Raw genomic sequence first — 22,765 nt, 5'->3', positions numbered from 1 at the left:
ACCAGCAAATGGGATTTCATGTCTTGAGTTTGATCACACTTAGCTTTGAGTGACAAAACATCTAGGTGTGAACGGGGACTTACTGTCCTTTACATGCCCCCACTCTAGTTTCCCAGGCTTCAGGGGTCACACAAAAGTGATCCCAATGCCACAAATGGGCGCTACTAGTGGTGGAGTTATGTTTTAGGCTTCCCAGCTAGTATCGCCCAGTAACACTGATTGACATCCATATTACATTACTCCTCGTTCTAGACACGTTTTGTTTTGGCATGTCAAGGGTGTTAGTAGCAGCTGGCACAATCAGTTGTTTCATCACTGGACTTCTGCTTGAAGCAATGCAGAATGTAAAGTTTTGTTTAGTCAAGACTTAGCTAAACAGACTCTGCTTACACCTAAAATGTCACTTTTGCCTTGAAATGTTCAAAATAAAAACCCTTTACGGTATGTAATACCTACTATATATCTTTAAATGGGTGCTACAAGCCAGCTAGCACTAGGGTCTTAGGTTCAAATATCACAAGAGTTTTATCTGCATGGTTACAGAATGTTCTTTCTGTGTTTTTTTAGGTTTAATCCAGTTGCTCTTCTTTCCCCTGGCAATTCAACAATTTAGGTCCAATCTCTACAACATGGTGGATTTATGAGCCACAATCAAGAGAGCTGTACAGCAAAAGGGACTCTGACTGTTCATTTCATTTCCATATTTTGCAAGGTAGTATGAGTCATTTGTTGGTACAAGATTGCAGTGATGCACAGCTATTTGTTGGTACAAGGTCACATCACCTCCCTGGAGCCAGTTAACCGAGGGGAAGCTTGACTGGGCTGGGATCAGGAGGCATCTCAGGATTAAGCTTCAGAATGGCAGTGGATTTAGAAGGGGATGGTGGACTTTTGTTTGAATGAAAAGCATGAGAGAGATGGGTATAGTTGGTGGGGTGGAGTTTTTTTTTGAGGGGGGGGGGGAGTGGCAGGAGTCATTTCCTGGGTGAGAAAAAGGAAACTAGTCCTGCCCACCATCCTTTAGCTTTGTTTGTCTTTGCATTTTAGTTAGTTGCTGCAGGTGTGGCGTTGAGGGACACATGTTTAGCAAGTTATGTTTGTATGACTACAGTGGGTGGACACAAAAGCAGCCACCCTCAAGAAGGAAGGACAGTATCAGCACCAATTCATAGATGATTTGAGGAGCTACAGCCGAGTGATACACAAACAAGATGCATTTTTGTTAATAGTTAAGGTACTTGAATACATTTTTAAGATTTAAATCCTGCGTTTAGTGTCACAGATTTTGGCACAATTGCCTCACTTCCTGGATAACATTAAGAGCTGACCAATTGGCTTCAACTATCGCCTGCAATGCCTCTTTAATGGTATGCATACTTAAATGTTGTCCTCTGCGCTTAAGCTTTACCTATATTTTTTTTTTACTATTTATCACTGTCCACCGCTGTTCGAATAAAGTTGTCTCTTGAACACTACGGTCTACTCGTCTAACGAACAGCCTTCCTATCCTCCTGCGTCTGGTGTCAGATTGAATAATGAAGTGCCTAATTGTACTTTGGAATCCAGGAGAGGCAGCAAAGGAACCACCTTAAACACCACTAAACTGCAAATTTTTCATACTAATGGAGCTTTTAAGGTACCTGCAGTGATACTGTTAATGGGCTTGTCTCTTATATTGATGAGTTTGCCAATATATTCTTCAGAAGGAGATAACAATTTAATTCAATTTAAATGTACCCAACATTAAACAAGGAGCTTCTAAGTAGTCATTTGTCATTAATTCTGGATTTAAAATTCATGGGATACCCTGTTTAAGTCATTTATTCCTGGTCTGACCTTTTCAGGATGTATGTTTCAGTTTCGTTGTTTGTAATGATACCGACGCAAATGCAACCTCACAGAAAAATAGAAAACTGATGGCAGATACATGCGGATCAAATGTGTGCACTGCGATAAAATTCTGAAATGGTCAAATATTATTATTATTATTATTATTATTATTATTATTATTATCTTATGTATAACCTTTCCATCTTACATTTTCAACAAATTTAAAAAGCAATCACACTCCAGTCATATATCTTCCAGCACTTTTCCCAAGTGTGCAGGGGCCACTTAAAGTAGACCTAAACCCAATCACCACAATCTAATAAATGCATGTTAATAGTGAGACAGAAGTGTGCAAAACTCTATGGGGGTGATTTACTAACCTAAACACACGCACACACCAGGTGCGTGTGATTTTCACACAGCAAAACGTATTTATCAACCAAAAAGTCTATTTCCACTAATGCCATATATGGAAAAATCATGCACATGATGCATATATAATGCTGCTTCACAGTTTAGACAAAAATGGTTAACTCATGCATTTACATTCCTGCATTCATCAACGCAAGCAACACAACATAGAGCTAATTTACACAACATCACCTTGCAATTCATGCAAGGCTTTGCACAACACACCTGCTGGGTGTGTACACACTACAAAGGTGTTTAGATTCCACCCATAGATCATGCTGGGAGGGAACACACTACAGAGGTGTATACATGTTCATGGTGTGTTTATAAGGTTAGTAAATCAACCCCTATATCAGTATTTTACCACTGCTACAGTTAAGGTGAGAGAATTTCACCTACGCTATGCACATCATTGATGTTAAATGTGTTTACTAAGTCCATATGTAGTATGAGGGTGAGTAGGATGTAGAGTGGGATGAGGAGATTGTGCATATGACTTTAACTGTCTAATCTTTGATTGTTTTGACATGTTTTTTTTGTTTTTATGGAAGATACTTTTGCTTATTTAGTTCCCATTACACATGCCCTATAAATCTCCCCAAAAAGCTAACTTTAAAGAGGAACCTTACCTATATCTTACCTATATCTTCAAAACAACAACAAAGGCACCGTTAGAAATGTTTAGTAATGACAATCTATAAACAGATACTTATAGATAATTTCTGCCTTTTTTTCTTTGTATACCTATTTTTTTTTTTTTCACACAGTCTTCTTACAGTGGCCATTTTTACTAAGAGCAGATGAATCCATCTCCCTTTACTTCCTGGAACTCTGGCACATGTGACTAGACATGTGACCATGCACATCATCTCAGCAAAGAAAATGCCTTTCCCAGCAATGTTCTGCTGAAGTAACCTTCCCAGGATGCATTGCTTGGGCATATTACATCGCTTTTGCCAAAGAGAACCAGAAAGTAGAAAACAATCTAATTTTTAGCTTGTTTAGCTAATGAATGTAAGATGGTTTCATATCAACATGCTAAGGTGTACATATCAAAATTAGAAAGCACTCACAAACAATCCCGTACCATATAAAGATAAAGATATGCAATAAATATATTTAAAGTGTGAGATCATATGAATCAACTATACATAAAATGAATTTTGTTATTCCCAATGAGAATAACAAATGTCTCTCCGCAGTATGCTCTAATCCATCAACTTCCAGGCAACTGTGATCAATGAGTCCTCACGGCTGGGTTACCCTCTGTGTGTCACACTGCCACCAATTAGTGGACAGATTTGCCAGAGCTGCTGGACTTTTGTATCAAAAAGGTAAAAAAGTGCATGCTGTGCAAGGTAAATCCTCAGGACCTGGATGACATTCACAGGATCAAAAATATTCCCAACTCCTGATATCACCATTCACATCAAATGCTCCCAATTGTATAATTTACAAAGAAACAAGAAGAAACATGCCCATAGCGTGACTCCATTTTATTAAAACAAGTTTTAAAACAACATACTGTATACACTGAAGCGTACAGGATATTCATGTGTACAGTACCCAGCAAAGCTCTAGTCGGTGTACAGGCCAGCCCTGCACACAATGCTCCTTCTCCCAATCTACCCACTTCCTGCTTATAAGTTGCAAATTACATATGCTTATTAGAGGGGAAGTTCACCCTGGAATGTGCATCAAACAACCGCATAAAACTTGTTCCTTGGTAAACGCATAGTCAGGCTTTCCAGTCATAGGATGCAGATAGCATGAGTGGGGCCGAGTGATACCATGAGTTGCATGGCAATGGCAGATTCCAATGCTGATTGATGGACAACTGGAGCATGGACAGATGTCAAACACGGTTCTATGCGTTTATGAAGGTACACAAGTTAACTGGCTGTTAAATGTTCATTGAGTAATTATAGGGTGAATTTCTGCTCTAGGAAGTTGATTTATAAACAAGATTACATGTGGTATACAGCATTCCTATCTTCGCTACACACAATTATTTCCTATGCACACAGGGTATATAACAGTGTTAGCAGGGGAAGGGTTTTAGAGAAGGAGGTTCACATACCACAGATACAGAAACATTTTGTAATATACAGCTTTTTTCTTTTACAACTACAACTAACAAAATGTTTTATTCTGGTGGGAGTATGATGTCACAGTAATGTCACAGGGTCTCAGGGAGCCTTGGGATTGGTTTGGTTTGCTTTCACGTTTTTTCTATATATATATATATATATATATATATATGTGTGTGTGTTTTAATGCACCTTCATCACATGTTTTTGCCTGAGGAAGGGGATCATGCAAGACCCCAAAACTTTGCACCAATATGATATGCTGCATCTACGTCAATAAATAGACGCATTTGAACTGCATTTGGAGTGCCGGTGTCCCTGTTTCTATCTATTTAGAGAAGGAGGTTCACATACCACAGATACAGAAACATTTTAGAATGTATAGCTTTTTTCTTTGGAACATAATTTCTTCTGGTTTAATGGCACCTATTATTTGAAAACAATTGTTGCCTCGATTAGAGATATCAGGAATTTGGTCTTTCTGATCCTGGGAACCGCATCCTGATCCTGACAATTTACCTTGCACTATACTGTACACTTTTCACTCCTTTTTTGATACAAAGGTGACTAGACATGTGCGATTCATTTCGTTCCCTATCAAAATTCGGACACATTTTCAAAAATTCGGACACATCCGAATTTCCGAATCCCAATGCATCCGAATGTGTCAGAATCCAAATTTTCGGTTTCTGATTTTCGGATCCCGTCCGAATTTCGTTCAAAAACTAAACTGAATCGGACATGTAACTTTTCTGGCCAATCAGATGTGTTGTTCAGTTTAATGCATCCGAATGGGTCTGAACATGGATTTTCGTTACGACAACATGGGAGCCATCTGATTGGCCAGAAAAGTCACATGCTGTAATGAAAATTCATCTTTAGTATATACATAATATACTAAAGCTGAGGCTCCCAGACCTGAATGGCATTTGGGTTCCGAATTTCCAAACTGCATTTGTAAATTTGGCTCCCGAATGCCATTCGGGTCAGGGAGTGTCATAGTGTAATATATGTATATGGCTCCAAGACACAAATGGCATTCGGGAGCTCCCTAATGCAGTTCGGAAATTTGGATTCCAAATGCCATTTTGGTGTAGGAGATTCAGCTTTAGTATTAATATATGGTTTTCTGTTTTACACCGTAACGAATATTCGTAAAGTCATCCGAAAATAAACAAGATCTTGTCCGAATCTGAAACCCGAACCGGATTGAATTTTGGATCCGAATCCCAAAATAACCGAACCAAATTTTCCCGTAGCTTACATGTATGTCTACTGGTGAGCATGGCTATTTATTGGTGGTGGTGTGACAGACAGTGACACCATTGTGAAGGTTCATTGATCACCTTTGCTGTGAGGTTGGTGGGTTAAAGCACACCATGACACGACTTTCAATATTCTCATTGCGACTTTATTCACTTTTTGTTTAGTTTATTCATATGAATATAGTCTTTTGATATATTTATTGCACATTTTTATATTTATATGGTAGGAGATTGTTTGTAAGTGCTGTTTAATTTTGATATTTAAAGAGTAAATACTCACCTATGCCACTGCCTGTGCCACTGAACGTTGCGCCAATAAAGAGGAATCCTCCAAGGATTCCTCCGATTAAAGGATTTTACGGCACATCATGCCTTATATGAATAGGAACATAAAGTGATATGGCTGAGACTTGTGACTATATATCTAAAGGTAAATGTAAAATTCATAATGGGATTTCTGCTCTTTAAGTACTAGCACAGAATATTTATTCTATATATACACATACAAGCTAGAGAGAGAGAGTTTCCTTCCTTTTGTGCTGTGAATTCACGCTGCTTTTTTTCCAATATCTCGCCCTGTTTGAGGTCAGTCTGAGGCCAGGATGGTGGGAATAGTGCCAGGCAGGTACACTCAGTGGTCAATGACAAGTGATAAAACCACTCTGTTACACTCCAGACCCCGAAGGAAAGGTTTATTACTGGATTATTAGAGAAGCAGACAGTCCAATTCCCCCATTTGATAAAGCTTGAACTATCCGCTGTTAACTGTCAGTTGTTGTAGACATGAGGGCTTTATTTAAAGAAACCCAACATTCTTTTTTCAAATATCTTAAAGGCTGATCCTAACAAAAAGAGATTTCTCAATTTTGAAGATTAGTGGGTGGATTCATTCCCTGGATTTCAATTTCTTTTTTGGATAGCCTAATGGTAAGATTTTCATACCAGGGTCATAGTAAAGGTGTCACTCTTAGAACTGTATTTATTTATTTCATATTACAGAGGGTCCACTACAGTTCCAGGTTTGCTTTATAGGAGGCACCATAGACTGTCTGTACTCATCTTCCTTGTGCTGTCTCACTGTTCCAATGCCCATATGTGACAGCATTGGGGCTAATAATTGGTAACTCAGGAAACCAACACTGGTTTATAAGGGTGCAATGAGAGCATCACATGGCTCCATACCAATATGGTAAGTAATGGTATTTTGGTGGGTTCTGGCGGCAAATCAGGGAGGCCATGGAGCACAGAGAAGCTGGCTACAGCCTGTTTAGGGTTTCTTCTATAAAGTGAACCTGTTACTTTGACTTGTACAAGTTTGCTTTAAAAACGACATCAACAGAACCTTTATTTGTAAAATTGTGATTCATTCTGCACCATTTTCTAAATCACTAAACGATTGTGTATCATTCTTGAAGTTTACAATTTAAAGTAAACATTTCATGTTCAGTGAATGAAACATAAAGGATGGACATGATGAATGAACATAAATTCCTGATGTGTCACATATTAGGCAGCAGAACAATTTTATATTTTTTCAAAAAAGCGTCACCTTTTACCAGTATAAAGGAATAATGTCACCAGCACACCAGTTTTTGTTAGTCAATGATCCATTTTAATGGCACATTGCCATCCAATACACAAGCGCTTTCGGGGCCGCAGGGGGTCCCCTTCATCAGGCTCAGAATGAAAATGGTGCAGAATGAATGAGCCTGATGAAGGGGACCCCCTGCGGCCCCGAAAGCGCTTGTGTATTGGATGGCAATGTGCCATTAAAATGGATCATTGACTAACAAAAACTGGTGTGCTGGTGACATTATTCCTTTATTCTGTGATTCACACGGTGCCTTCCGTGGTCACTACAAGCACCCACCCAGCTTGGGGTTACTCTGGTTAGGAGTGCAGCAAGACATCCTGTTTTTGAACCTTTTACCAGTAAACATAGCCATGGAGCTCAAGACAAGTGATTTTTGCATAGGCTAAGATGATGTCATCAGCCTACAGCAGACAGGAATAAGAATGTCATCAGTCTCTTCTCCCACCAAGGAGCAGACTCCAACACTGTAACTTTGTAGAAAGTTACAAGGTGAGAGGCTGCAGCATGGGCTTATTTGTGTCAGGCGGTCTGTGAACAGAACCAAGAACTGCTCAGGAACCAGTATTTACATCATCTTACATCTCGACAAAACACCGGCATTAAGTCCAGTAAGTAAATGCTGACCCTGTGCTACATTTAGGCTGCATTTACATATATGCGTTGTGGTAAACCATGTGTTACCCCAATGCACATTAACACACAGGAAAATGGTCATTTCAGCACACATTTCTTCGTTTTTAATGGCACCACAAGGAACATACAGTAATTTTGAATTCAAACCATTCCATTTGTATTTTCATACATTTTTACTTGCATTATGGGCTTTAGTGCATAAGAAAACCAGACATGATATTTTTCAAGCCACAATTGTCATACAGATGTGAATTAGAACTAATGAAAAGAATGGCTAACCTGTGCATTAACAAGAATGAATATAAGCAGCTTATAAGAAGCTACCCAAAAGAAATAACTCATCTTTATTAAGACATTCTATACAAGACCACAAACAGAACAATGCAATCTGGGATACCTGTCCTCAGTCTATATATCCCCCAGCTTTCTCCTGCACCTCCAATTGGAGTCTAGGAGGTTAATAACACCTCCCAGACTCCAATTTTACAAATGCAATCAACACCATGTTATGACTAACAGATTATGTGGATTGGAGCAACATTCGCCATATTTACTCCCAGATAATTATGTGTACAAGTAATTCTGAATTGAGAAAGCTGGTTGGATGACCAGTGAAACGTCTTCAAGAAAAATACAGCAAGTCCAGTTGCCTTGACTTATTTTTTTATAGCTATTTTTTGGCTCTAGTTCTCTTCTGGGTCACATGAGTACATTTACTAATGTACTCCTATGACCCAAACTCAACACAGAGCCATGCTGCAGCCAGTAAGGATCCTGACAATATTGTTGGGATCCAACCCCCTGCCTGATTGATAGTTGACTCTGCCTCTTTAGTGAAGCCTTAATCAACCATGGTGCCGTGCCACACTGGAATGCCTTCTGGCTTACTCAGGGGTGCCTTGACTCAGCCTTTTCACACAGCACCATGCCTTTCCATGGTGGTGTCAGGTTTCTCATGTGAAGAGGGGCTCTTGATGGGAAAGGGGGGGTCTCTAATATGAAAGAGGGGCTTTGATGTGAAGGGGGCCTCTGATATGAAGAGGGCTCTTGAAGTTAAACTCTGATGTGAATGAGGAACCACATCTTTTGTGTGGTTTTTGCATGGGGTAACCCCCTAAAATCCATACCAGACCCCTATCTAGGAAAAAGGTCCAGTATGGACTTTGGAAGGGACACTTTTTACATTTTAGACTGGGGTACCACAAGATTTTCCATACTTTTAAAGGGTGTCCTGACTGAGAAAGGTTTGAGAAATGTTGCTCTAGGGGCAGAGCTAGCTGTGCCCACCCACTCTCTTGTCTATTCCTTAAAATGAGGGCTGGAGGAACAGAGACGGGAGGGGAGAATCCCTGTGAGGAGTGGTGACTGTCACTGCTTTCAAGGAGAAGACCATGAGCGATTAGTGGTCACATGATCACTCAGCTCTCCATCTATAGAGCTGGTATGTGACACTGCAACTGTCCCTTAGCATTGGGAAAAGTATATTTTACTCTTCCAATACTTCTCCTTTAAGTACACTTATTGTCTGCTTAAAAATGAGAAGCACATGAACAGAAGATGGGGCACTACTGCAGCTTTTATTGCCCCCCAAATAATATGAATTACTTATCTATTTTATATGGGTGTACAAGCAGCGTTGCAATCCATGGATAGGAAAAGCCTTTTAAGTGGTATTCCATCTGCTGGAAGGTTCTAGGGACGTTTTACACGCGAGAATCTCGCCAGTCTCGGCAGAATATATAGTTCTCGGATGTAGGGCAAGCAGATTAAGCAGCATCACTGTAACTAAACCAGGAATAAAGGTGATCTATATTTAAACTGCGGTGTATCCACGACTATTAGACCAGTATTTAAACTGGAATAGATTATGCAAACCACAGTGAACATTTGATCTCAGGATGCACGCACACTGATAACGGTCTTTAGAAAGTTGAAGTCACAAATTGACACTCTGCCAAGCTGCTTTTCCAAAACTGTCTTATTCATTGATCTATTGTGCTTCCTTGTGGTGCTAAAACTGGGAATCATGAATAATAGAAGAATCCTGAGAGGTTAATCAACATGCAGCAATTCACTGTTTATAGGAAATTATCAAAGAACCAAAAACACAGTTTGCAATGTGTAAATGGCAGCTAGGGAAACATTTTTTGTAAGTAAAGCTTATAGCAGGCAAACGGCTAAATACACATATCAAATACATATATGGCCGCTGTTTTACCAGCCAGACAGTGGCCACACAGCACAGCCCTATTCTGGGAAGGAAGGAAACCTGATTATTCTCTATAGCAGTTCAGTAACAAAGGTGGGTTGTAACTCTTTGTTCAGTGGGTTGCTGAGTGCCTTCCACTGTGCTAGGTGAGAGGTTCCTCAGGCTCCCCCTAGCATAGCAGTGTCAGTTCTTGAGCCGAGCAGCCATTCAAAATATGCGGCCTGGCATGAAGCATGCTGCCCGGCTTGAGGAGGGCTGGGGGTATAGCTACAAGGCGTGCAAGGTCCCCCTCTGCTGATTGACAGCAGCAGTGGGTGGGTGCATTAGCTAGTTTTCTATTGGCTATTGCAAAGTGCAATAGCCAATAGGAATTAAGCTATGCAATCGTATGCCTTTTTTTTTTATTTTCTGACTGACGGTCAGGACGGCTCCCGATGTCAGAAAAGAAAAAAAACGATCCCAGTGAAAGGTTTAAACCTTTCCGGTAACACGTGTGTCTCTCCCGGGCGGCCGGGAGAGTTAGGATGTGTACTCACCGGCCCAAGCAGCTCCATCAGGTGACCAAGGGAAGAGGGAGGGGTCCAGTGACGTCACGGACATCGACATGACCGGACTCCTCCCCCCTTCCCTTCGTTAGCCGACAGAGCCACTTGTGGAAGGGGGGGAGGAGTCCGGTGACGTTGATGTCCATGACTTCACCGGATCTCCTGACGGAAGACCCGGAAGCCGGCGGAGAGGTGAGTACGGAGCCAAAGAACTGTGATCGATCAAAATAATTTTGATCGATCAAAAAAATTAACGATTAATTGAGGGATTAATCGTTAATTTCCGCAGCCCTAAAAAATATATATATATTTTTTTTTTGGAGTGTGTGTGTGTGAGAATGTGTCTGTGGTTGTGTGTGTCTGTCCGTGTTTTTGGGGGCCCGTTCCCACCAGTACAGTGTGTTCATTGCACAGTCCCATGTGATTAATGCACTGTACCACGCAATCACATCTACAGCGGGTTCTGATGCAGGAGGTGTATTGCCATTCATTTAAATGGCACCCCAAATGCACCTCCCGCCCACAGTTCGCTCGTTTGCCCTGGAACACGCAGTACAGCAATGCTGTGTGTTCCTTTGCTCTGTGACTTATCGACTAAGGACAAGTGTGGGTCCTGAGGTTATCCCAGTTGCGGACCAATGATCTAAAGCATCACCTAGTAGCGATCACCTAGTAGCGATCACCTAGTAGCGTAAGTGCAGAAGCCCAGCCCATTCACTTGCAGAGGTTCATATATTTTGATTTCTTTTATATTTCTTGGACCTTCTCACAATTTAATTATTCTGTATTTTCTATTTTAGCCCTATAAACAAGCTTTTTAACACAGAGAGGGATAGTATAGCTATAAATTATGCTTCCCAATGTTTTTTGTTTTTTTAATCGACTCTGTCCCTATCCAGAAAGTTACAAAAAAATTTACATGACAAAAATATTTTTAATACTTATCACTCTGGTGATGACTCTGATATTCACTTTCTTTAGGAGCTATGCCTGCCAATCTTCCCCATTCTGGGTGTCTTGGGTGCCTGTGTCCCCCACTGTCTCTACATCATTACTGTGTCCTTTAGGGAAGTAGTGACTGGAGGACTGAAACACATAACACATTGGGAGGGGGGGAGGCATCCAACATATCCAGAATTATGTTGGATGCTGAAGATAGATTCCTCTTCTGCCATAGCTCTTGAAGAGGGATCTTATCAACCTTATATATGAGATATTCAGTTTCGATAGATGCATATCAAGAAGTTACCTTGTTGTGCGTCCTTATCATACAGCTTCATGTGAACCACTCCTGCTGTTTTGTTCCTTACTATGGAGACACCTCCGCCATCCCGCTTGTTGCATGTTCCTATCTGGCCGAGATTTTGATCAGCCCACCAGAGACGGTTATCTGTAAAATATTGATGAAAATTGTTAACACGCTCCATTTTTACATTTAAGTAGATGCAAAACCAATCTCTATATAAACTGTAACAACATGAAGCAGAACTCCAGGCAAGAGTGTTCTTTATCCTTGTAGTGGGGCACTGCAAAGGTGAAGTGCTCGTTTGTGCCTAGATGCTTGAAAAAAAATTATACTCACGTGAAGTGCTAAGCCAGCTGGCTGCTTCTTCGGTCCTTGAAACCTGCCTCTGCCTATACTGCAGCAATGGTATGACATTTTGTGTTCTCACATCCTATACACAGTGTAAAGAACGTGATGACACAAGGATCCTTAAACCGCTGCAGAGGAGGGTCCAGGGACCAGATTGTGCTCCTGTTAAGTCACCCTGTGACATGGGCTTCCATTGGAGACTAGTCCATTTAAACAAACATTTTACATATGTGATACACTGTTGTCACCATCAGGAAACCCACCCTAAGAAATGACATGCTGCCCCTCTTCAATTTTCTCAAAAAAACAAGGTTATTTTTCTAGTGCACATTAAAAAAAAAAACAATTTGACTTGTTTAAATGGGAAACAATATATTCTGTTGGCAGCAGTTTTTGTATCTGTGACCCCAAACCCAAGAGGTCTTGTTTAGCAAAGAATCCAAAGTAAAAAACCTTTATCATTGCCCTCGGCTGCCACACTGTTCTGTTCGGGCTCTTCGCTGTTTAGAACACAGAATTAAAGAAGCTGCATAAATATTTAATGAAAATGACTGATGGTTATTTGAATACCACTAATGGCATGCAATAAATAAAGTGACAATGAATATTCATTCGCACAGTGGTGATCGCTTGAATGATCTGCAACAATTTAGGTGAAAACAGCGATAACTTTACTGCCACGATGAAACAAGGGGTAAATAAAAAGAAAACAAGTCTGTCCTGTGATGAAGAACATTTTGCAGTAATATGCTTTTGTATTAAAATTGCCATTGTCACATTCTGATGGCAGGGGTGGCTTTTGAGACTGCTGTCATCACTCTAAACTCTTTACACCTTCCTAACCTTTTAGTGGGATCTGGATAGTAAATCGCCTTAAAAAAAAGGTGCTGTGTCTTGATGAACTTTGATCTCTTCAATGTTGTTCAACTCACCACTCACCCCCTCGATGTCCTTGTATGCTACTAATTTACTAACAGACATCAGTCTGGATTTCACAACACTTCTTAAAACTCAATCTTTAAAAAACTGAGCTCATGATATTTCCTCCCCCCGTGCATCTCCCCCCAACTTTTACATTGAGATTAATAACATAACTATCCCTTCCTACTCCCATGCCAAGGTGCTAGGTGTCATCCTTGACTCAGACCTCACCTTTCTGCCCCACATCCAATCACTATCCAAATCCTCCCACCTTCAACTTCATGACATCTCCAAAATACGCCCCTTCCTCACCAATGAAACCACAAAGCTACACATCCACTCACTTGTTATCTATTATCTCGACTATTGTAACTTCCTCCTCATTGGCCTATTACTACACAGGCTATACCCCCTTCAGTCTATCATGAATGCAGCTGCAAGACTCCTCCACCTAACTCCCCCCCCCCCCCCGCTATATCTCCAACCTTGTCTCAAAGTATCACCCTAACCTCCCCCTCCACTCTTCCCAAAAACTCCTGTTCTCGGGCTCCCTCATCAACTCCTCCCATGCTCACCTCCAGGACTTTGCTAGAGTCTCTCCCATCCTTTGGAACTCCTTAACTCAACCTATCCATCTATCTCCTACTCTGACTGCCTTTAGGTGATCCCTAAAGACTCACCTCTTCAGAAAAGCCTATCCCACCTCAACCTAACAGCTCAACCATCATGTTCTCAAACAATTCGTCCCCACACAGCTACTACCTCTTGTATAACTTGCGCTCATGGGCAGGGCCCTCCTTACCATCCTAGCTTGATTTATATTGTTACTATTATGTCCTCCTTATATTGTAAAGCGCTGTGCAAACTGTCCTGCTCTATGAATCCTGTATTATAATAATAATCATAATAATAATAATAGATCTCCTCATCTCCAAGTTTGCATACTCATTTAAAGTAAACAATTTGCCAAATAAATTTATTTATGACATATTTATATACAGTATATACCCCTTGATTATTCACAAGGCTGAATGTATTTAAAAAAAATGTTCCTCACAGTATCTGATCTCTTTGGCCCCAACTCATTTAGTAGCAGAAACCGGTCTTGTTTTGTGAACATTTGCAACATTAATGATGAGCGAAAATACAGTATATACTGGTGGTGATTTAAGTTAGAAAAAAGTTAAAAAGTGGTCTTGGGCCAATACCAAACCAATTGGATTACTTGCTGGAAAAGTTGAAGTCTAATGGGTGCTAACAGCTCCCTAATTATCTATAATTACTTTGAGTCATCATAATGGTTTTTTTATAGATCTCCTGTAGTTAGTTTCTTTTTAAATAAATGACATATTAGTAACCAACGCATGCTAGTCCCATAAGCTACAGTTATACTTTGAGATAGAAATAGTTTCTATTTTTTGCAAGAAATTGTATCAAGTGTATCTGCATTATTTAAGCCAGAACCAAACCACTAATTGCATTACTGAGGGTTGCTTTACCTGCTAAGGAATTTCTAATTCTGTCCAGGGTAATCCAGATACCACTGACAGACACCACAGTTAAACCCTTCATCTTGCTGCAGTGTACAATGCAGATAAGCAATCCAACCTAGTCTAGGACTTTCCCCAGCCTATGGCTGGATCATTAAATTGAATATAACCCCAAAACAAAAAATGTTATATAGTGCAGTTTACCAGTACTTAGATGAAGTTAGTTTTCTTTTATTTCAGGATTTTCCTCCCGGTATTTCCACCTTGTAATACCACCGATAACACAATTCCTGTGTCTTGGTGACTACACTCACTTACTGTATTATTATTATTATTATACAGGATTTATGTAGCACCAACAGTTTGTGCAGTGCTTTACAATATAAGGAAGACATTACAATACAATTCAAGACAAGATGGTAAGGAGGGCCTACAATCTAAAGGGTACACTATCTAAGGAGAGAGGCATGGTTCTCACAAAAGGCTGGACTTTAACTGTTCCTCTCCTTTGCATGGGGGATAGGGAGATGAGTAGCTTACAGAAGAAAGATAACCTTGTCAGTGGCATCACAAGGAGCGTGCCACCATTGGAGGGGTGGCACCAAAACGACTGACAGTCATTTTGGTTTCACACCCTATGAAAAGTCAGGCACTACGTCATGGACCGACAGCCTGACAGTGTCAAGAGAGAGGAGGGGACCTGGTGGCATACCTCATCCTGACGTGTGTACGTCCCCTCCTCTTTCTGCCGGCGTCCATCACTAAGATGGCCACCGGCAGGCGTCAATAAAATGACCGTGCATGCACGATGACGCCACGACGGAGTGTCACCTGGTCTCGGGATGCCCCTGAACTTTGTCCTTAGATTCCAGTTTAGGTCAACAGTTGAACAGGTAGTGTCTGTACTTGCTGAAAATGATCTTAGCCTGGAAAAAGGAAACTAATGCGAGCACTGCATCTAAGGACCGGAAAGTTTTTTTTTTTTTGTGCATAATTTTAATACAGCAGTCTTTGTGCCTGTCACATGAAACCACTGTTTTTTTTTTATTTTCTTGTTTAGTATTGTGCTCCTTAATCCTGCACAGAATGGGGCTTATGTTGCACACAACAGTAATGTAAGTCAAGGCTAGGTGATAACAAACCCCCATGACATCCTTGGCTCTGAGAACATACAGTATGTAACATAATGTTACTGAACCCAGAAGAGCGGTGCCATCTAGTGAACAAGCTGACTTTCTTCGGGGGGCAGCTCCATACTGAAAGTATATGTAATACCTTACAATTAAATTCTCTTATTTGCTTTTTCTTCTCTTTTTATTTTTTGGTATGTCAGTTCAGTAAGTGAAAGGAAGTGCCTGCTGATGCTATCAAGAATGCATAGCTGTCCTGTATGCTGTTCACTCTGCCTGTGTTACCTTATTGAGTCTATACAGTCATCTCAGTTATTATTATTATTATTTTTATTCAGAATTTATATAGCGTTCACCCTTTGCGCCGTGCTTCACAAAATGGAGGGAGACAGTACAGTTACAATAGAATTTCAGTACAGTACAGTTAGGAGGGCCCTGCTCTTGAGAGCTTACTACCAAGTAGGAAGGGCAAGTGATACAAAAGGTAATAATTGTGTAGAATAAGTAAAAGGATAAGCATATTGTTGAGGTGGGATAGGCTTCCCTGAAGAGGTGAATTTTGAAGGATCGCTTAAAGGTGGACAGGGTAGGAGATAAGCAGATAGATTGGGGTAGGGAGTTCCAGATGATGGGAGACACTCTGGTTACACAGGTCCTGGAGGTGAGCATTCAAGGAGGTGAGGAGATTGCTGGACAGCATGAGATCTTGAAAGGAGTGGAGAGGACAGGTTGGGTGGTGTTTTGAGATGAGGTTGATGATGTAGCTGAGTTTTAGATGGCTTTGCATGTTGTTCTTTTCTTGGACTACAAAACATTCCTGTGTTGTGGGGGAAAAAATAAGGGTTGGGGGATTCTGTATTGACATTGGATCATGCCAGACACTATTCCTTGCAATTCACAGTCCAGAAAAGGCACTATGTTGTCAGCTCACAACAGGAAATTATGAGCTTAGTGCATTTCTACCTGTCAGGGTACCAAGAAACAAGGCAGAAACTTAAAGAACAGGTTTAAAATATTAAAGGAGTTTATTGTAAACATCAATAAAAAATAAATGGCAAAAAACAATAGAGAAAGTCCAGGATGTTGTTGGCGCCAAGCCAGAGGTCTGATCCCAGAGTGGGTAGTCAGCAGAACCAGGTCAAGGAACACTGAGAGCAAAATAAATGGAAACAATAGCCGGAGTCAGAACCCTTAGCGATCAGTCAGCCAGAGCCAGGGTCATACACAGAGAACAGGAACAGCAGAGCACTTGGTAGATCTGAACACAGACAAGGGCAGAGACCAGCTGATGGTTAAATAGTGAACTGGTGTTACATCATCACTCTGAGACAGGAATGTGTGAGATGTTTTGCTAGTAGTTGCAGAATGGTGATGTTTATGGGTTTGGCCATAAGAGGGGGACAAAGAGGAACGAACAGTGTCAGACACACTGCACACAAGACAAGCTGCAGCCAACTGGACAAGGAAGGGTAAGAAACCCTGACACTACCACGATCACTTGGTATTTTTTTGCACTTGCAAGGTCTGAAAAGGATAAAACATAGGTAACGGTGCATGCATTGCCGAGCTGTGCTACTTATGCTATATTTATTTTTTGGGGGGGAAGGGGGCTTTACATTTTTTTTTCAGCTTTGTTTAAATACTTTGGTAAAACCTGCTTATTATCACATCAGCAAAAGTATGTCAGAGCCTGATAAAGAAAAGTCTATTAGTATACAAAGTTTCTGCTATTGCAGCAGCAGAAAACTGAATTTCAGGAACGTAGCCATTTGTGTCCTGTGGAATCGATTTTCTGACATTTTGAGAAAATATTTCTACATTGTCCCTCTCTTTCTGTTACAGTAAAGTGTATTCTCCAGTTTCATTAGTTTGCAGGATGGCTGTGCGGGTTGACACAGACAAATGTAAAATGCTACCTTTGGAGACAGAGAATAAAGAGAGAGATGCCAGGTTAAATGAGATCACACTGACCAAGATAGATAAGCGATGGGATGCCGAACTCATAATAGACCAATTATTCAGAAAGTTGGGCGAAATATCTCCACGAGCAAATGGCCGGAGCACTGGTAGGGCGACAGAATGGGCAACAGAGGGAATAGAAACAGAAAGAAATAACATTACAGAACAATTGCAGAACAAGTTCCGTACAGTGAGATCTGGAACGGCCATTTGCCACAGAAATCTAAATTGAATCCAGTGTTCTGGAATTGAGTAGTATGTCAATGAAATTGAGCAACAAGAGATTAATTTTCACTTGACAAGATGACAGGGGGAATTAGCGGTAAATAAATAAAATTACATTTTCTGAGATCTACAGGAATCGTCATGGCAACCGAACACGGGCCAGATATCACTCAAATATGTTTCTGCCATGTTACCCGCTTTCATATTTTAGAATGTTTGCTTAAAAAAAACTTAAAGTGTATAAAAATTCAAGAATAAATATGTGATATATTGCAGCACTCCAGTACTTAGATGTGGTAGCTGCATTAGATTTCTATTTTATCGGCCTTTTTCCCTTTATTTCCACCTGGTGATCCAGCCAGTATTTTACTTCCTGTCTTAGGGGGACAACAATCACTCACATCTACAGAGAAGCAAATTAAGTGAATTGGCGCTACTGAACACCTTCCCCCATCCTCATGTCCCTAACACATTTTGCTGTCCACCGACCGAACTGCTTAAATGAGAATTATGGGGATAGTGAAATGCACTCATCCCGATAGTTAGAGCCGAAGTGTGACTCTGCAGCTGTTCGGCTCTATTGCTCGAGAACTTAATGATCACAAACGCTGATTGCTGAGTTCACAATCTTCTTCCTGCAGAGAGCAGTGACTGTCAGGCACCCCTCCGTACAGTGATTTCCTTCTCCCTTGTCAATTCCTCCAGTGTTCATTGCAGGAAAAGACAGGGGAGGGGATGAGCACAACTGATTCTGGCTCTAGAGAGGCAGAGCCAGCTGTCAATCAAATAGTGGAGTGGATCCCGACTTTAGCATAAGAGTGCAGCTGTAACATGTCGGTTCTATAGCTCGAGAACTGAGCGATCACAAACCGCTGATCGCTGAGTTCACAATCTTCTCCCTGCAGAGAGCAGTGACTGTCGGTCACCCCTCCGTACAGGGATTCCCTCATACCCTCTCCATTCCTCCAGTGTTCATTGCACTGGATATACAGGGGAGGGGATGGGCACAACTGGTTCTGGCTCTAGAGAGGCAGAGCCAGCTGTCAATCAGGCAGTGGGTGGATCCCGACTTTAGCAGGGCTCTGAGCTGTCAGCAAATAGCGGGCAATAGCCTGCAGTTCTCTGATGCCATCATGAACAATGCAGGACCAGCTGTCCTGCATCGTACATGAAGATGGTGAGGGTGCACCCACAACCAGTGCAAGATTGTTGCAGCTGTCAGGGGAGCAATGAATAAGATTTAAAGTTTTTGACCTATTTCTTTCCACCCCAGTCAAACTACCCCTTTTAGTGCAGGCGGAGACCAAACAACATAGGTAGGTTTAACAGAAGTTCAGAGCGGGGCTTTAAGGTTTTTAAGAAATTGTTTTGAACGCATTACGACAGTCAGCCAAGGATTGTATTCGGCACAGGTATACATTAAACGATACAGTACACACACGTTATGTGAAATTTTATGAGCAGTAATTGATGACATTTTGGCAGTTTAAAGATGAAAAAAAAACACAGCTTACAGATTATCTTGAGAAATATTAAATTCTACAAATCAAATGTGTGCCAGAAAAATAAACAAAAGTAGGATTCATGATTCATGAAATCTGTTTTCTGTGTTCATCTAAATTTAAGTAATTATTTTTCTTGAGTTAAGATGCATTTTATCTCCTCTCAATTAAGGAAGGACAAATGTACCGTAGTAATTAAGAGCAAATATAAAAGTTCCTCACTTCGTTTTTCTGATTTTCTGATCATTATGGCTTGTTGTTTTTTTTCTGGGATGTGAGCGCTGCACTATGTTGTACGGATGAGCAGCACCAATGACACATGGAATCCGGCGCACAAGGTCACCCTCTGCAGCAAGGTTCCTGAAACGTCCAAAGGAGCCGTTTGGATTGTTAAAATGCACAAGGGAACAGTACAGTATTGGCAAATAGCCGTAATGTGAAGGGTAAATAAGCCTGTACTGTATGTTAAAATGATAATACAAGCCACCAGAGGGACCGTTTTTAAGGCATAGGACAAAAAAAAGTTGCTTCTATGAGATTTGTCTTATTTAAGTAACTTTGTTTTTATTTCCTTCTGGCTGTGGAGAGTAAACTATAGTACATTTTAGTTATCATAGGTATTTATATACACATTATGGGAATGTAATCAGCCCATAGAGACTATTTACACACTCAGGGCAAAGGAAAAGAGTCTTTTTCTTTTTGACCTTCAAATACTGTCATTTCAACCATCTGCAACATCCTATTGTTTGCCAGAACCTGCTGCATTCAATATAGGTTATTGTGGATGCAAACTATTTGGTGAGTTCAGCTATCTGATTAAGATTGTCTGTGGTGATTGTATCTGCTACATATAGGCCAGGTATAGAGATCTCAAATAAATCACTTTTTTAATTAATGGAGTCAGAATAGGAAGTGAAGGGAAATCTTCTAGACAAAAATGGGTGTTACCCCTTCCCTACTTTATTAAAAAGTAAAAAAGTTTTGGCTATACATACAAAAGTCAGGGAGTTTGTTTTAACACAGGATGCAGAGGTGCTTATTCAGCATCATTATCATTAAACTTTTATTTTTTATTTTTAATTCCTGGAACTTTCCTGGTATCTTTGAGTTTGCATAGCAGGAACATAAAAGCATCATTGGGAAATTGCTCTTGAAGCACGTCTCTAGGTTATTCTGCACAAGGTTATCCCATCACCAGCAATTTGATAATTGCTGATCTGTGAATAGAGGAGTAACAGGCTCCCTGCTACCACAATTAGAGGAAATAGAGAGACAATAATCACTTTAATATGTTTGTTCTGTTCTGCTATGTCCCCCTACTTATCACTACATTACTGCTATGGCGAGTGCTTCTCACTCACCAATTAGTAAAAAGTGCGATCGCATAGCGGTGTTGCATTAATGTACACTTGTCATTTGGTAACAAATAGGTTGAAGAAAGACACAAGTCCATTGAGTTCAGCCAATTGAAGAATTGAATAAAATAAATTGAAAACCGTTATATACAGAACACTATAACACAGCTGACCCAGAAGAAGGCAAAAGAAAGAAATTGTCCTTTGGTAACTGATACATTTATAGGTATATGCAAATGTAACCATTTAACATCCTAGGGCAGGTCTGAACTGCATTGAAGAAACAGACATGATAAATATCTACAGTATACTCTGGTCAACCAATTATTTGGAATTTAGTAGGCCCCTTTGACACGGACTGATCATGAAGATTCCATGCATAGTCCCATCCTAATCGGAGCAGTAAGGATTGGATGTCACCACTGTGACATCCTTGTCAATCCAGTTTTTTTTTCTCTATCTTGCGATGGAGGAAAGAACTGAAACTGCCAGAGGTCCATGAGGAGTCAGATGTAAATGGACATGGGTCCATTTACATTAGATTACGCCCGATGCAGCATGATCAGGTGCAGCGAAAATCGATTCTGTCCTGTTTGTTTTTCCAGACCTAGCCAGAGTCAGGGATAACCGGGTGTAAACGGATTGGCATTGGGCATCCGATTGGGTCTGCCTGAAAAACTGACAGGTTGACTCGATCAGACCGCTCATGTGAAAAGGGGCTTTACATTGACTAGGAAACACAAGATGCTCCTCAATGCTTTAAATTGTCATCTTGGCTGTCAGGGAAGGCAGACAGTCAGGCTGAGTTTACATGGGTGGCAGACTTTACCGCCCCTCTAAAAAGTGATCCAATATTGAAATCACCAGCACTGGTAACAAATTATTAAAATCTGGCCATATAGTCCTTTTCAGAGGTGGTTGAGTGGTGGTTTGCATGCATTCAGGAGGCAATACTACTGCATCTTGAATGCTTTTTTTCGTATCCCAAAGAGGATTTAATATTGTATTATTGCGCCACAAGTGCTTGGTTTCAGGACTAGCTCTGGCTACACGTTGTCAGAGCCAATAGCAATAGGATAAGGATTACAGGCTTGTGTAGGCAGAGCAAGACAAGACCGGAACTATCACAAGCCCAGAACTCTGGGCTTATGATGCTTAGATAGAGAACCACTAACCAACCCCCAGGCTGTAAGGGGCATGTGGCCAGGCTCATTAGCCTGCAGCTGACTGGACTGTGGTAGGTGCAATTACAAGAGGCAACCATCAGATGGAGCTGAGTGGTTGCAACAGGAATAGGAGCATTTGACATGCTCCTAACACTTGGCACGTGGCTGTGGCTCAGTTCCATTGACTACAAGAAAACATCTACATCCTTGTTATAATGCTGAGCCATTGTGGGTGAATGGCTAATCAATTAAAGCAAGCAATCTTATGAAATATACCTTGGCATGCACAGGTCATGCAGTTAACATCATACAACAAACCTTGTTTTTATCAATCGTTTTCGGCCTCATGCCATGATTTCTGTAGAGTGCAGTGCATGCCTAAAGGTCATCAAATTTTCCAAGAACGCCCTGAAGAAGCTATTGATCCAACATTGCGAAACGCGTTGAGGTGCTGCTGCTCTCGCCATTTGGCCTTTTTGTGCTTTCGATTGTACAAACGGTATGTACAGTATATAAACTATTGATGTATAACAGATTGATCAAGGCAGGAAGGAGCATATCTCAGATTAATTCTTATAATATTGCTTTTTTTTTTTAGCATGTACATTTTTATTGAAAAGTTTTACTGCATACATACAATTCGTATAACAAGAGATGAAAACAGCATCATAACTGATCGTTGACCAACATAAATGAGAATAAACAATCACTCATAATGTTAATGTTAAACCACAATCAATCAAGCCGTATAGCCTTCGGGGGGGTACATATGAAATGGAATAGGGTCTAGACTGGAACATAATGTAGATATAGGAAAATATCGATATTAGTTTGTAGTACCGA

The 22,765-nt window shown here is 40.7% G+C and overlaps 1 protein-coding gene across 1 annotated transcript in view; it reads right to left on the bottom strand.

Moving 5' to 3' along the window:
* Positions 1-22,765, bottom strand: part of LRP1B (LDL receptor related protein 1B) — a 1,026,358-nt gene that overhangs the window by 357,372 nt on the left and 646,221 nt on the right. The window contains exon 34 of the mRNA XM_018554232.1: positions 11,827-11,967. Coding sequence (XP_018409734.1) covers positions 11,827-11,967 — 141 coding nt within the window. The remainder of the gene's footprint in view (positions 1-11,826; positions 11,968-22,765) is intronic.

Source organism: Nanorana parkeri, unplaced genomic scaffold (assembly GCF_000935625.1).
Source record: "Nanorana parkeri isolate BGI_ZX_2015 unplaced genomic scaffold, ASM93562v1 scaffold148, whole genome shotgun sequence".
Taxonomy (NCBI): Eukaryota; Metazoa; Chordata; class Amphibia; order Anura; family Dicroglossidae; genus Nanorana; species Nanorana parkeri.
Note: the sequence above shows the minus strand (reverse complement) of the source record. Positions and strands in the feature narration are given on the sequence as shown.